Below are 17,020 nucleotides of genomic sequence, written 5' to 3'. Positions count from 1 at the left end.
AAGCCTCAGAATCCTTGCCTCCAAGGAGCAGCCCGTCTTCACCCTCTCCAGGACAAACCTGTTTGTTTTCCTAGCAGTCCATGGTACCCTCAATACTATTCTTCAACACCACAGCTCAAAGGCGTCAATTCTCCTTCTATCATCCCTAGTCATTGTCCAGCTCTCCGATGCATAGCAAGTGATTGCAAAGACCATTGCATGGATCAGGCGCACCTTAGTCTTCAGACTGACATCCTTGCACTTCAGCACTTTAGAGAGGTCTCTAACCACTGCCTTTCCCATCGCAATATGTCTTTTCATTTCCTGGCTGCTGCTGCCAAGAGTGTTGACTGTGGATGCAAGCAAACCAAAACTGTGAACAACCTCAATCTCTTCACCATCCATCATGATGCTGCCAATTGGCCCAATGGTGAGAATCTTTGTTTTCTTGATATTGAGTCTTAATCCATACTGAAGACTGTAATCCCTGACATTACACAGCAAACACGTCAGGTCCTCCTCAGTTTCAGCAAGCAGGGTTGTGTCATCTGCATAACACAGATTATTGATGATTCTTCCTCCAATCCTGATGCCACATTTCTCCTCATAGAGCCCAGCCTCCCAGATAGCCTGTTCTGCATAAAGATTGAAAAGGTATGGAGACAGGACACACCCCTGGCATACACCCTTTCTATTTTGAACCATGCAGTGTTTCCTTGCTCTGTTCTGACAATTGCCTCCTGGTCCAAGTATAGGTTTTGCATTATCACAGTCAAGTGTTCTGGGATTTCCATTCTTCTCAGAGTCAGCCACAGTTTGTTATGATCCACACAGTCAAATGCCTTTCCATAATCAATGAAACAACATGGACTGCCAAAAAACAAACAGATAACATCTTGAAGAAGGTACAGCCAGAGTGCTCTTTGGAAACAGATTATGAAGTTTTGTCTCGCATACTTTTGGCATGTTGCTAAGAGAGATTATTCCTTAAAGGGGAACATCATGCTTGGGAAAGTGGAGGGTTGGTGAAAGTGAGGAAGACCCTCAATCAGATAGATTAACACAGTGACTAAACCAATGGGCTCGAGTATGCCTAAAAATGTGAGGATGACACTGGACAGGATAAGGTTCAGCTCTGCTATTCATAGGGTTGCTATGAGTTGTACTAGACGGCACCTAACAACAAACTGTAAGAAAAGAACTTTTGGTTTAATAAAAATTTAAAAGAAGACACTCATTTATGATATTTATTGTAGTCGCATGAAATAACTATCTTTAACATGAATTTTCTCATAGGCTAAGACTTTTATAGCCTCACAGAGGCAGCTCTGGTGGCTGCATGATAAGTTGAGCTGCCAAGCCAAAGGCACTTGGTTCAAATCCAACAGCTGCTCTGCAGGAGAAAGATGGACAATATTCTCCCATGAGATTTACAGCCCCTGCAAATTTATGGCAGGCTCAGCTATGGGTTGGTTCCAAATTCAATGGCTCATAACAACAACAACAATGCCTCACAGAGTTGCTGCAGAAGCAAATTTTTAAAATGCATATACAACCAGATGTACTATGTACTGTGCAATGTAAGATACAAAAAGAAAGCATTTCTCCCAAAATTAAGATCACTGAGCAGATTAGAGCTATGGATGCAATACAGGGGAAGATTTTAATCACCAATAGACACAAAGAAACCCACCCTCCTAAAAAAATTCCTACCTCTAAGCCTACAGTTTAGTCAGTAAGACCTTCAGCAGGCAATTATCAAAGACTATTTCAGATCAATCTAATAAAATACAGAAGGTAAAAGAGCTCAGACTCATGCTCATACACATGTGACATGGTTGAGATTCCACTAAAATGACCTTCTAAGCCACTACTTACTGATCTTTGAGATCGGTAAACTGTTTTTCAAGATTGGACATTTCATCTAAACATTCCATTCTTCTTCTTTCACAGTCTTCATCATCCATCTCTGTTAATTAAAACAGTAAATATCAAAGATAAGTTTTATGTTTTGAAATAATTCAGATGTAGAAAAATGAGATAATATGCAAAGTTTCTATCAAGCCTTAAAAGGAAATAAATAAATATTTAACCTGAATAACTGCCACTATACATTTTCCTGGAAAACAGATGAGTTAAAATTGCAGCAGTCTCTAAATCTATTTTTAGTACTGAGAATATAAAATATGCAACATTTCAGGTGTACAATTTAGATATTACATCAATCATGTTGACTTACTAATTGTTGACAAATTTCCCATCTCAATAAAAAAAAAAAAATTCACTGTTTCCTAAACAATGGGTGTCCTCTCCCACACCTCTCCTTTGGAGTCACTACTAAACTTTCATCTCTGTACATTTATTTATTCTTAGTATTTCCTGTAGGTGAGATTATGCAACATTTGTCCTCCTGCGATTGACTTCTTTCACTCAGTATCATGCTTCCAGGATGCATCCATGTTGTAATATGTACCAGGACTTCATTTCTCTGTATGACTGAATAGTATTCCATTTTGTAGGTATGTTTAGGTAGGTAGATCTATTTATTATTACTCATTTACCAAATAATTTTAAAGTACTGGCTGCAAGTTATGACTATAAAGCAATTAGCCTGCTTTTGCTGGTTTTCTACCAGTCAATGGAACTGAAGCATCAAATGAATGTGTCCATTAAAGATTAGCACTGCACAAAAACACTTTTGGAATTCTTTTTCCAGAGCTGAAAAAGACTAGTGACTAGTTTGCCATTATGCTTACCATGGGGTATCTTGGTCTTCAATTCTTACTCTCCCATAGTTCTCTATCCTCAAATGGCTGTCAGTCAGTAAGAAAGAGGCAAATGAGGAGAGAAACAAGCATTTTTTTCTTATGTCCTCTTTTTAAATGAAAGTTTAAAAACCATATTGATTTTTCATTCATATACACACTTTGTTTTTATAACACAGTTATACTTTATTAATGTAATTCATTTACTGCAATATGTGATCAACCCTTTACTGCATTATTATCTTTCCTTCACCAAACTTAGCCTCTCATCTCCCTTCCCATTCCTGGTAATCACCCAAGAATGTTTCAGTATGTAAACTTTCTTTGTTACTGCTGTTGTTGGTGTTGTTGTCAGTTGAGTATGAATCATAGCAACCCCTATAAACAACAGATCCAAATATTGTCCTATCCTGTGCCATTTTCACACTTCCTGATAAACTAAAGCCCATTGTGGCAGTCACCTTGTCAATCCACTTAATTGAGAGTCTTCCTCTCCTTCGCTGACCCTCCACCCTTCCAAAGAAGGAAAAGCCCTTCCTAGTAAGATGCTCAAAGTAAGTGAGGCAAAGCCTCATCATCCTCGCCTCCAAAGAGCACTCTGGCTGCACCTTCTCCAAGACATACTGTTTGGTTTTTTGGCTGTCCATGGGATGTTCAGTGTTCTCCAACACCACAGCTTAATGGCATCATTCTTCTGTCATCTCTATTCATTGTCCTGCTCTCAGGTGTACTGCAAGTAATAAGAAAGACCATGCCCTGAATTGGAATTACTCCTCAGTATTTTGGAGAGGTTCTTAACTGTAGACTTTCCCAGTGCAATGCATCTCCTTATTTCCTAACTGCTGATACCAAGAGTGTTAACTGTGAATTCAAGTAGGATAAAACTGTTAATAGTTTCAATCTCTTCTCCCTCCATTATGATGTTGCCTATTGGTCCAATGATAAGAATCTTTGTTTTATTGACATTTAGAATCAATCTCTACTGAAGGCCGCATTCCTTGATCTTCTACAACAAGTGCTTCAAGTCCTCCTCACTTTCAACAAGCAAAGTTTGTGTCATCTACATATCTCAGGTTATTAATGAGTCTCCCTCCAATCCCAATGCCATATTCCTCTTCATAGAGTCCAGCTTCTCAAATATAAGCTCATCATACAGACTGAATAGGTAGGGAGAGAAAACACAACCTTTATGCACTATTAATTTTAAACCATGCACTGTTTCCCTGCTCTGTTAGCACAAAAGTCCTGGTCCAGGTATAGGTTCACAGGAGCACAATTAAGTGCTCTGAGATTCCAATTCCTCTCAATGTCAGCAACAACTTTTTGTGATCCACATAGTCAAATGTCTTTGCACAGTCAATAAAGCATACATAGACATTCCTCTGCTATTCATTACTTTCAGCCAGGATCCATCAGCAATGATAACCCTGATGCCGTGGCCTCTTCTAAATCCTGCTTGAAATTCTGGCAGTTCCCTAGTTATGTACTCTTCTAGACTTTTTTTAAAATTATTATTATTATTCCCTTGCAATTGTTTTGTGTGTTGGTTTTGTGGGGTTTTTTTTAATACTGGTTTACCTACAAAGTTTGTATACCTTGACCCTTTTTTTTATGATCTTCAGCAGAATTTTGCTTGCATGTGATATTAATGATTGTGTTCTATAAGCTTCCACATTCTGTTGGATCACCTTCCTTGGGAATGGGAACAAATATGAACCTCCTCTAATCCCTTGGCCAGAGAGCCATCCTCCAAATTTCCTGGAATAGCAAGGTTGCATATGTTAATTGAACCAAGTCAATTGGTATCCCATCAATTCCTGGGGCCTGATTTCTGGCCAATTCCTTCAATGCAGCTTCCACTTCCTCCTTCATCACTGTTGGCTCCTGCTCATCTGGTACTTCCTGAAATTTTTCAGTGTCATTCTGGGTTTTTTGGTACAGTCATTTGTGTTTTCCCTCCATCTTCTTTTGATGCTTTCTGGGTCATTCAATATACTGTCCATAGCATGTTTCAATATTACAACTCAAGGCTTAAATTTGTTCTTCTGTTCTCTCATCTTGAGAAATGCAGAGTGAGTTCTTCCTTTTTTTTTCAGTTCTTCCCTTTTTAATCTCCAATTATAGCTCTCCACACATTCCCTTATAATACTTTTCTTATTTCCTCTAGATTCACCCACGTTGTAGTGTTTCATGAATTCTTTATTGATTTTTAGTGATGCAAGGTACTGCATTATGTGGATGTACCTGTATCATAGTTACTTTAGTTACCTGTCCACTGATGACTACTTGGTTAATTTCTAATCTCCTGCTATTATAAATAACAGTGCAACAAACATGGGTGTGTGCATGTTAGTTTGTGCTCTATTTCTTTGGAATCTATTACTTAGTAGTGGCTACAAGAGCAGAAGGGTAGAGAAGAACCAATGTTCAGGAAACAGTGATATTTTTTTAAGTGACAAGAAATTAGGCACCAATTAATTTATGATGGTTTTTCTATTCCCAATTTACTAAGAAAGTGCCAAACTAATTTTCACAGTGGTTGTGCCATTTTATATTCCCACCAACAGTATATGAAGAGCTCCAAACTGTTTACACCCTCACCAGCATTTGTTGCTTGCTATCTTTAGAATTTTGCTATTATTTGCTGAACACTGCCAGGATGAGATATCACATTGTTTTGATTTGTATCTCTCTAATAACTAAAGATCTTGAATATTTTTTCATGTATTTGTTGGCCATTTGAAGGTCATCTTTGGTGAAGTGTCTTTTCATGTTCTCTGCCCATTCTATAATTAGGTTGCTTGTCTTTTTCTTACTGCAAGCAAGAAAAATTTGTTTTTTTAAGAAAGGTTTTTTAATTTTTTTTATTCCTTTTAATGAATATTTACAGAGATTTTGGATTTCCATTCATTCATTCATTGTTGCACTTTTCTCCCTGCCCACCCCTCCCCCCCAGTTTGCTCCTCTCTTTGAAAAGTAAAATTCCTTCATTGATATACAATCCCCCACCCCACCCCCCAGTACACTCCACTATGCAACCTTAATTCTGGACTCTTGTGATAACCATAATACCCTATCATATATTGCTTTTAAACTATTCTCTCCCTCATCTGTTTCAATGCTGTTGTTGTTGTTGATGTTATGTGCCGTCGAGTCGTTTGCGACTCATAGCGACCCTATGTACAACAGCCCTAAACCCTGCTCTATCCTGTGCCAATCTCATTGCCTCTGACACACCCATCCTGATTACCCCAGTCACTGAATCAATCCACCACATAGAGGGTCTTCCTCTCCTGCGCTGTCCCTCTACTCTACCCAGCACGATGTCCCTCTCTAAAGACCTGTCTCTCCTTACAACATGTATATCATATGATCATCTGACTCGAAATGCCCCATGCCGGTCCATCTCATCTCTCCAATGCCTAGTATGTCAATATTTATGCGTTCCATTTCTTTCTTAACAATTTCTAATTTTCCTACATTCATGGTTCTCACATTCCATGTTCCAATCACTAGTGTCTGCTTACAACTGTTCCTCTTCCTTTGTATTTCCATGCTTGACAGTTCTACCTAGGTTGCCCTTTCTGTTCGTCTACATGTGTTGTATTGTACATAGGGTTTTCAGAGGCCTGCCATTTCAGAAGTGGATGGCCAATCCTTCTTCCTAGTCTGTCTTAATCTGAATGTTTAGATTTGTAGTATACATAATATATACAGTTTTTCTCAGTCTTACCCCAACCCTGATGTCAGTCTCATTCTACATCAATGGCACGATGCAGTATTTGTCTTTTTGCAACTGAGATATTTCACTCAGCATAATGTCCTCCAGGGTCACCCATTTTGTATAATATTGCATAAGTTCCTTTGTTTTCAATCCAGCATAGTATTCCATTGTGTGAATATACCACAGCTTCTCTACACATTCATTTGTTGATGGGCACTTAGGTTGTTTCCAACTCCTTGCTATTGTGAGCAAAGCCACGATAAACATGGGTGTGCATATATCTGCTTGGATGGCAGTTATGGTCTCTTTAGGGTATATTCCCAGTAGTGGAATTGCCGGGTCGAATGGTATCTCTATATGCAACTTTCTTAGAAAGATCCACACCACTTTCCACAGTGGTTGCACAATTTTACACTTCCAGCAGTGAATAAGGGTTCCAGTTTCTCCACAACCTCACCAGCATTTGTTGCTTGCTGTTTTGTTAAAGTTTGCTATTCTTCCTGAGATGAGATGATTATCTCATAGTTGTTTTGATATGCATTTCTCTTAGAGCTAGGGATTTTGAACATTTCTCCATGTGCTTGTGTGCCATCTGAATGTCTTCTTTAGTGAAGTGTCTGTTCATATCCTGTCCCCATTTTTCAATTGGATTACTTACCTTTATCTTTTTTGTTGTTGTTCGTTATACATTATAACATCAGATGAGTGGGGTCTTTGGGGGACAAGCGGGGTGCACCCAGTCCTTCTTGGCAGCTACCTTCCTCATGGCGGCCAGGATGTTGCTGAGTTCTTCTCGCTTCCTCTTGGCATGGATGTGTGTCCCCATCCTTTTCTTGATGAACTTGAGGGCCCGCTTGTCCTTGAGTAGGAGTGGAGACCTTGAGTAGCAGCTCCATGGCGCTTCACTCAGAGGGCGTGAAGCCATACACTTCCCCAATCATGTCCTGCACAAACTTGGTGTGCGTGGTGAGGCGCCCTCGGCGGCGGCTGTGCCTCAGCTTGCTCTTGGTGACTTTTGTTGAGGCCCATGGCCATGGGGTAGCACACAGCCATGACAGCTGCACGTCTATGGCTGCATGGTTGCGCTTATTTACCTTTTATCTTGTTGTGGTGCTCAAGTATTTTATAAATTCTAGATATAAGTCCCTTATCCGACATGTCATTACCAAATACTTTTTCCCAGTCTGTGGCTTCCCTTTTTATCCTGTTGGAGAAGTTTTTGGATGTGCACAGGGATTTGATTCTTAGAAGGTCTCATTCATCTATTTTATCTTCTGGTTGTAGATTTTTCCGGATACTTGGAAGACTGTTTATGCTGTGGATTAGGACTACTAGAATTCTTCAAAGCTTTTCTTTAATGAAGTTTATAGTCCTTGGTTTTAGTCCTAGGTCCGTGATCCATCTTGAGTTGGCTTTTGCATATGAAGTGAAGTGTGGGTCTTGCAAGCAAGAAAATATTTTAAGGAAAGCAAGTGCTTATTATCAGGTCTTTTCTATCTTTACATCACTTACACATTATATATCAAAATAACTGGAGCACAAAATGGTCTATCTCTTTACTATCATCAAATTAACAGTCAAACTATGAGCATTACAGTCAATTCTTTTCATTCAGGAAGAAATACATGATTCAGTGTCTTTAACTTCTCTAAAATAAAATTTTATTTCCGGTTGTTAACTTAATCTTTAGCTATTTAAAACTTAATGCTCAAAATAACTCACTCCTTAAGCTCTCTGGATAACAGACATTTTTCTGTAGTCTTAGGATCTTCTCAACATCAATTAAGAAAAAGAAAAGTTGAAATACACCAAGCAAGACATACATAAAACAAGGATATTTTTTGGTCACTCCTTCCTATTATCAGTTGAACATTGTTACTTAAATATACCAGTACCTCAAATGCAGCTAGTCTAATACAATGCATCTATTCTTTAGCTCCTATCTTTACTTCAAATAGTTTACTTTTCTTTTTCTTGTATCAGGGTTTCTCTTCTTTCACCCTTAAATTTGCATTCACTGATGGAGTTTCATGCTTTGAAATCTTTCACATCTATTCCTTTCTTTCCTCCTTTATTGCTTAAATCCTTCTCTCAACCAAAGTGATTCTCTTGCCCTTTGAAATAAGCCTCGGCACTTTTTCTTATACTCCTCCCCTTGCAAGGATACCTAACCATTACCACCACAATCCAAATCCTTTCCATTTGTTGTTGCTGTTGCTTTGTATCATCTAGTCTGGATGGAATCACAGCTGACCCTCCAGCAAATTTTCAGAAGCAGTTAACCACACCAGAGAAGGATGCCCATCTTTTCCCAGTGGAGCAACTGATAGATTCAAACCAAATGCCTTTGGACTGATAATACAATTCCTTGCAAGCTATATTGTTAACTCAAAAGCCAGCAGTTCAAATCCAATAGATGCTCCAAGGGGAATGATGAGCAGTCTCCTCTTGGGAAGCTTTATAACCTTAGAAATCTGATGGAGAGTCACCATGAGTCAAAATCTATATAATGGCTGTAGGTTTCAGTCTTCAAGGAGTTCCTGCTGACCATCTTGTTCTGAAAAGATTTCCTCTGCCTTTGAATTCGTATCTACAGCATCACTTATAGTTAAGCATTCATGTAGCTATTTAAACAAATAGTTATGACAGTTTTTAAATTGTTATCATGGAAACCAGATTATAATCATATAAATACCTACACTAGAAAATAGCCAGTCCCACACAAATAAGAAACTCACTGCCATCAAGTCAGAAGTGACTCGCAGCTGACCCCTCAAGTGGGTTTTCAAAGCTGTAAATGGAATAGGTAGAGAATGCCCATATTTATTTCACCACAACCTTTAGTGGATTTGAACTGCCAGAAAGTCTCAATCTTGGGATAAGCAGCACATCTCTCTATGTACTATGCCACGAGTGCTCCCTTCAACATAAAGAAGGCATACATAAATATTAATTTGGGGGTGATTGATGTGTTGATCAAAATTACATTCTTTCATGGAGATTTGCTTTGAAAGAGAAACCTGAAAATAGGACAGACAGGAGTGCTGATAGATTGTTCTCTGCCTGTACCCTACCTTACATGGCCCAAATAAGGACAATACCAAGAAATAAATGCGCTATAGTAGATGGCTAGGTTGGACTAGAAAAAAGTTAGCTGTTTTTGTGGTCCTCCAAGGGCTACTTGATAGCATGCTAATCAAGTAAATAGGGTAAACAGCACCTTCTGGTTACAAATAAGATGTATAGATTGCTAACATGAAATGTCAAACTGAGTAAGCTCCATCAGGTTTAAACTGAACAGACTTAGAGGCGGAAGAGAAGAGCTCTCATCACCACAAAGGAAGTAGCAGTAAAGTGTGCAGCATGTCCTTTGCGTCTAAGATTTCTGCATAAGATAGAAACACTGAGACACAGGAGCTTATAAGATAGCAGCAAAGAACCAGAGATTTGTGCAAGACAGAGAGGCACAGCCTACAGTTAGTGGCACAACTTCCTATGCTACCCCCTGAGCCAGCAACTTTATGCCTAAGATTACTAGAAGAGTAGGGGTGGTGGATAATTGACAGAACTAAAAGAGTTTTTTAATACTTGTGCTCCCACAGGGCAGAACTCAAAGCATAAAAGCTGCGAGTCAGAGGAAGGAAGGCTTGCCTGCCAATCACACCAAGCAGAAGTTGTCCTGACTGAAGAACTGTAAACTGCCACTTCCCTACTAAACTTCATGATAAGTACTGTTTGAGTTCTAAGCTCTGGTGGCTTTGTGGTAAAGAAGTGACACTGGCAACCTAAAGCATGCAGTTCGAATCCACCAATTGCTCTGCAGGAGAAAAATGGACAATCTCCTCCCAAGGGAGTTATTGTTACCTCTGAAAAAACCCTGGAGGAACAGCTATTTGTCAGTTCCAACTCAATGGTACATAACAACAACTGCAGCAAATTAAGGAATCCAGTAATAGAGTGAGAGCTCTGGTAGTCTAGTGATAAGAAGTTGTACTGAAATTCTAAATGAATATGTTTCAAATGCACCAGCTGCTTTATGGGGAAAGGACGGACAAACTCCCCTCATGGAATTTATTGCCTCTGAAAACCTACTGGAGAGTCAGCTATGGTTTGGGTTCAATTTGAAGGCACATGACAACAACAGCAATAGAGTAGTGACCTAGGAGGGATAGTTAGTGTTAGAATTGGCAGAAAAAGATGTCCAGTTTAAGGTTATATGTGGCCTCACAAGAATTAATTGGTTTTGTGATGTTGTTTTTAATAAACATTTAACAACAATAACATCAACATAGAACAAGATCAGTTGGCCTAGTGGACAGAAAGTAATGCTACCAAAGCCAAAAGTGGGTGGCTTTTAATCTGCGGCCCTCAGGCCTGTTTTTCATTGTTTTTGTTCAAACATTCTTCTAGGTCATATAGCCCCGGTGTGTCCACTTGCCATACAGAGGTAACTTGTGGATGTAGTGACACTAATGTGTCAAATGAGATAATGGTTACCCTGGCGGTGTTTGGTGGAGCTCCCCAATTAAAACCAGCTTGGAAGCAGGGGTGGCATCCACTTCTGTAATAGATTGCCAACGAAACCCTATGAACCTGGAGAAAGGATGAAAGTTACACAAGTGTTGAGGGCTATCTTTCATAGGGTCGCTATGAGTTGCCTACGACTCGTCGGCACTTAACAACAACAATAACATGGAGCTGTTGTAAAGAAATATAGAGCCAAAACAACTATGAGATATCATTTCACCCCAGTTAGCATAATCCAACAGAGCAGCAAACAACAAATGCGAGGTTGTTAAGAAACTGGAATCCTTATTCACTGTTGGTGGGAGTGTAAAATGGTGCAACCACTATGGAAGGCAGTATGGTGCTTTCTCAAAAAGATGCAAATAGAAATACCATTTGACCTAGCAATTCCACTACTGGGAATACACCCTAAAGAAACCATAACTACCACCCAAGCAGATATATGCAAACCTATGTTTATTGCTGCTCTGTTCATAATTGCAAAAAGTTGGAAACAACCCAAGTGCCCATCAACAAATGAATGGCTAAACTGTCATATATTCACACAATGGAATACTACAACACATTGAAAAATAAGTAACTCACAAAATATTATACAAAATGGGTGACTCTGGAGGATATTATGCTGAGTGAAATATCTCAGTCACAAAAGGACATATACTGCATGGTGCCACTGTTGTAAAACGAGACTGACATCAAGGTTGGGAGGAACTTAAGAAAAGAGGGGATAAATAATGTATACTGCACTGAAACAGATGAGGGAGAGAACTGTTTAAAAAGAATATATTATTAGGTATTACTGTCATGACAAGAGTCCAGAATAAGAGCTGCATAGTAAATCGAAGGGGTGGCAGGGAAAGAATTTTTTTTTTCTTCAAAGAGAAAAACAAACTGGAGGGAGGATTGGGTAGGGAGGAAAGTGTGCAACAATGTATTAATGAAAATCCAAAGTCTCTGTAACTTTCATTTAAAAAAAAAAAAAAAGGAAGAAAGAAACAGAAGGAACAGGGCATCCTGGTCTGAGATTCCTGTATGAGGTAAGACTGAGAAATGGAGCAAGACTGAGACATGTCTGATTAGACAGTAGCCCAGCAGAAGTGGCAGCAGGAAAAATAAAAGTGGCAGAGAACCAGAGGCCAGCATGGAACAGAGCTGAGCCTAGTCTAGGTCTGTCAACTCCGTAGAGCCACGTGCCTTCAGGTTCAGGCTTACTGTGTGGGCATTAGTGGCCCCTAATTTGCAGAACTAAAAGAGCTTTGTAATATTTGCCCCAGAATCATGTCTGGGAAACTGATGGTCAGACAAAGGTCTATCTGTCAGTTACCTAAGAAGAAGTGAATCATCATATCCTGAGTGTTTTATTCCTAAAAAAAAAGATAGTAATAATATAGAGCCAAGTATGACTTATAAAACCCTATGAACAAAAGATCTGAACTCCGTCCTATCTTGTGTCATCCTTTTCATCCTCAATACATTTGAGTCTATTGCTGCAGATGCTGTTTCAATCCATACTGCTGAGGGTCCTCATCTCCTTCACTGTCCCTCTGCCTTTCCAAGGATGATGCCCCTTTTCAAGGACTAGCTTCTCCCAACATGTCCAAAATATGTGAGGTGAAGCTTCATCATCTTTGCACTCAAGGAATATTCTGGCACTTTCTCCAAAACATTATCTGTTTGTTCTTTTGACAGTCCTTGCAATATTCAGCACTCTTCTCCAATATCATAATTAAAACGCATCAATTCTTTTCCTTTCATCCTAATTCACTGTCCAGCTACCAGATGCATAGCAGGTGACAGGACAGATTGTAGCTTTAATTAGGTGTACCTTAGTCTTTAAACTAACATCATTGCTCTTCAGGACTTCTGAGAGATCCCTGACAGTAGACTTTCCAAACGATATACATCTCTCAATCTCCTGACTGCTGGTACCAAAGGCATTAACTGTGCAGCAAGCAAGTCTAAACTGTTAGCAACTTCAATCTTTTTGCCATCTCTCATGATGTTGCTTATTGGTCCAGTGGTGAGGATTTTGTTTTCTTGATATTGAGATGTAATCCATATTGAAGGCTGCAGTCCTTGATCCTCTGCAGCAGCTTTTCAGATCCTCCTCACTTTCAGCAAGTAAGGTTGTGTCATACAGAATGCAGGTTGTTGGATGATCTTTCCTCTAATCCTGATGCCACATTCTTCTTTGTAAAGTATAGCTTCTTGAGTGATTTGCTCACCATATAGACTGAATTGGTATAGAGACAGAATACCACCCTGACACACACCTTTGCTAATTTTTTTAAAATTTATTTTATTATTTTTTTGTGTGTACTGTCAAATCAGATCTGACTGGTACAGGAGAAGATTGTTCCTCCTTCTCCAGCAGAGCATCTGGTGGATGCAACCTTTGCTAATTTTAAAACACATAGTGTTCCCTTGCTGTTTGGACAACAGCTTCTTGGTTTATGTACAGATTTCACATAAACATAATTAAGTGTTCTGGAATTTCCATTCTTCTCAAGGTAAGCCATAGTTTGTTATGCCTTTGCATAGTCAATAAAACACATACAGACATTCCTCTGATATTCTCCGCTTTTAGCCAAGTTCTATTTAACATTAGCAATAGTATCCCTAGTGCCACTGGCTCGGCTAAACCCTGCCTTAACTTCTGGCAGTTCTCTATTTTGCTGTCCTCAAGATTTGTTTTTACCATTTGTCACATCACCATTATATGAATGATGTTTTTGTTGAGCACTATTCATAGTGATCCTATGAACAAAAGACCTGAATCCTGTTCTAGAACTATCATTGTTTCTCAATGTTCATAGAGTTTCCAGAGGCATGTTGTTTAGGAAGTGGATGCCACTCCTGCTTCCAAATTATTTGAATAGGAAAGGATAAAAAAAATTCAAGTAAACAGATATTCCATTCCTTTCTGAATAATCCATTTTAAAGTTTGCAAAATTGATTTGTGGTGATAATAAACACACTCTCTCTTAAAACAATAAAACCGTCTATGTTAAGAGAGGAAAAATACCAAAATAAACTGAAAACTGCCAAAACTAATCAACTTATAAACATCAAAGGAGCTATGGAGCCTAGCAAATAGAAAAGTTATGCTGTTAACTCAAAGACCAAGCCTACCTGGTGGCTGAAATTCATCAGCTTCTCTGAAAGAGATGGATCTTGGCTGAAAGCAGGGAATACCAGAGGAATGTCTATCTGTGTTTCATTGACTATGCAAAGGCATTTGACTGTGTAGATCATAACAAACTATGGCTGACTCTGAGAAGAATGGGAATCCCAGAATACTTGATCGTGCTAATGTGAAACATACTTGGACCAGGAGGCAGTCGTCAGAACAGAGCAAGGGAACACTGCATGGTTCAAAATTGGGAAGGGCGTACGCCAGGGATGCATCCTATCTCCATACCTTTTCAACCTATATGCAGAATAGATTATCCGGGAGGCTGGGCTCTATGAGGAGAAATGTGGGATCAAGATTGGTGGATGATTTATCAACAATCTGCATTATGCAGATGACACAACCTTGCTTGCTGAAACTGAAGAGGACCTGAAGCGCCTGCTGCAGAGTGTCAAGGACTGCAGCCTACAATATGGATTGAGGCTCAATGTCAAGAAGACAAAGATTCTCACCACTGGACCAACAGGCAGCATCAGGATGGATGGTGAAGAGATTGAGATTGTACACAGCTTTAGCTTGCTTGGCTCCATAGTCAACAGTCTTGGCACCAGCAGCCAGGAAATTAAAAGGCGCATTGCCTTGGGAAAGTCTGCTGTTAGGGACCTCTCCAAAGTACTGAAGAGCAATGGTGTCTCTCTGGAGACTAAGGTGTGTCTGATACAGGCCATGGTCTTCGCAATCACTTGTTATGCATCAGAGAGTTGGACAATGACCAAGGAGTATAGAAGGAGAATTGATGCCTTTGAGCTGTGGTGCTGGAGAAGAGTATTGAGAATACCATGGACTGCTAGGAAAACAAACAGATTTGTCCTGGAAAGGGTTAAACCGGGTGGCTCCTTGGAGGCAAGGATTCTGAGGCTCCCTCTAACATAGTTTGGACATGTTGTGAGGAGAGACCGGTCCTTGGAGAGGGACATCATGCTTGGGAGGGTGGAGGGGCAGCGCAGGAGAGGAAGGATCTCTATGAGGTGGACTGATTCAGTGACTGGGATAATTGGGATGGGAGTGTCAGAGACAGTGCGATTGGCACAGGACAGAGCGCAGTTTAGGGCTGTTGTACATAGGGTCGCTATGAGTCGCAAGCGACTCAACAGCACATAACAACCAACAACAACAAACCTGAAAGAGAAAGATGGTAATCTCCTCCCTTGCAATTTACAGCCTTGAAAACCTGGGGGGGTCAGCTATGTTAGCTCTGACTAAATCATGATGTAAACAGTAACCATCAATGGACTCTTCTAGATATTAAAAAATCACCCCAAAATTGGCCCCTTCTTAGGTTTAAAAAGTTCTAGGAGATGCTGTAGACTGGACCGCTTCCAAATCAACCTACAAAATAAAACTAAAGTCAAATGCAGACTAGCAAGCAGACTCGGAAAGATGCTGTAACAGCGAGTCACTTACAACTCATAGCAGATCTGAACTTTGCCCTATCCTGCACTATCCTCAAAATCTGTGTCATGCTCAAGCCCCTTGTGGTAGTCACTGTGTCAACCCATCTTGTTGAAGGTCTTCCTCTCTTTATTTGACTCCTCTTCCTCTGCCAGCATGAAGGCTCTCTGCAAGGACTGGTTCCTCTTAAAAATATGTCAAAGTGAGCGAGACGATGTTTCACCATCCTTTGCCTCTTAGGAACAACCTAGTTGCACTTTTTCCGAGCCAGATGTGTTTGTTCTTTTGGCAGTCCAAGAGGCAATTCAATACTCGGAAAGTAAGGTTACTAAATTCTAAACCAGTCATGAGCCAGTACCAATCTACCCTCGTCCCGGACAATCCACGCACACTGAGAAGTTACACGTGAGACGGAAAAACAGAAGAGATCAGTGGCAAGGAAAGAGAAGGCATTTCCTGAATCTTGCAGACAAGCCGTGGAAAGTGCCTTCTCCCTAAATTCAGGGAGCAGCGCCACTGCCTGAAGGTCCCAAGGGCGGGCCCAAATGTGAGCAGCAGTGAGTGGCGTCCACCGACTGGGCTAGTCCAGGCCCGTGCCCCGCCCAGCCCCGCCCCGCTGCAGGGACACGCCTGGGGCCAGACAGCGCCCAGCTACGGGTCCGTGTGCCGCCACCGGCCCAGAGCCAATCTCCGCCCCTTCCCTCTCTCCCCGCCCCGCTCTCCCAGGCGGAGGCAGAAACCCCGCGTGCAGAGCGGCCTGGCGCGCGCCTGGCGCAGGGGTTCAGAGTCCCAGCTCCGCTGGGTCACGCACCTGAGCTATCTCCATCTTCCGAGACTGAAGAGCTCTCCGTGTCCTCGTCCTCCGAGCTGCTCCCCTCATTTTCAGCGTAGTCCACCTCCATCTCATCGTGGTGGTTCGTGTCCTTCTTATCCCCTCGGGAATGCACCGGCATTTTCCAACTGCGCCGTCGCTTCCCACTGCCGGCACCCAAGCCGGCCACCGCCGCTTTAATGAAGGGCACGCCAATCGCCCGGACCCACCCAGCTGCCGACCTCTTTCAGAACCCCCTGGGCTCCTCCCCGCCCCCGGCCCGGATCTCGCAACCTAACCCGCAGGCTCTCTGCTGGGAGCTCTGCCATTGGTGGAGACTGTCCTCGGAGTTCGGAGGCGGAGTTTTTCCTGCTCACGCACGGTTGGTTGTCCGTCATTACAGCGCGCGCCTTCCAATGTTAGCAGGGAGTTGTAGTACTCATTTCAGACGTTGAGGGGCTGACAGGCCTCGCTACCTCGGCAGCCCTGATCACTGATTCCCTCTAGATTTCAAGTCCTACAAGGCACAAAAGCTGGCATACTCCATCGAGATTTAGAAACAGATTATGCGCATTTGGTCGGGATTAAATCATTTTCCGCCAACTGATTGAATTCCCAAGATGTTACCA

The 17,020-nt window shown here is 41.1% G+C and overlaps 1 protein-coding gene across 1 annotated transcript in view; it reads right to left on the bottom strand.

Annotated features, from left to right (window-relative positions):
- The window catches only part of BRMS1L (breast cancer metastasis-suppressor 1-like), a 61,630-nt gene extending 44,968 nt beyond the window's left edge, over positions 1-16,662 (bottom strand). Inside the window, exons 1-2 of the mRNA XM_006891559.1 lie at positions 16,392-16,662; positions 1,858-1,948 (exon numbers count right to left, since the gene is read on the bottom strand). Of these exons, the coding sequence (XP_006891621.1) occupies positions 1,858-1,948; positions 16,392-16,533 (233 nt within the window). The 5' untranslated portion in view covers positions 16,534-16,662. The remainder of the gene's footprint in view (positions 1-1,857; positions 1,949-16,391) is intronic.
- Between the last annotated feature and the right edge of the window lie 358 nt (positions 16,663-17,020).

The sequence above is a fragment of the Elephantulus edwardii genome, unplaced genomic scaffold (genome assembly GCF_000299155.1).
Source record: "Elephantulus edwardii isolate Elephantulus edwardi_28Jun2011 unplaced genomic scaffold, EleEdw1.0 scaffold00100, whole genome shotgun sequence".
In the NCBI taxonomy this organism is placed as follows: domain Eukaryota; kingdom Metazoa; phylum Chordata; class Mammalia; order Macroscelidea; family Macroscelididae; genus Elephantulus; species Elephantulus edwardii.
The sequence above is the reverse complement of the archived record's forward strand: the minus strand, read 5'-3'. Positions and strand labels throughout refer to the sequence as shown.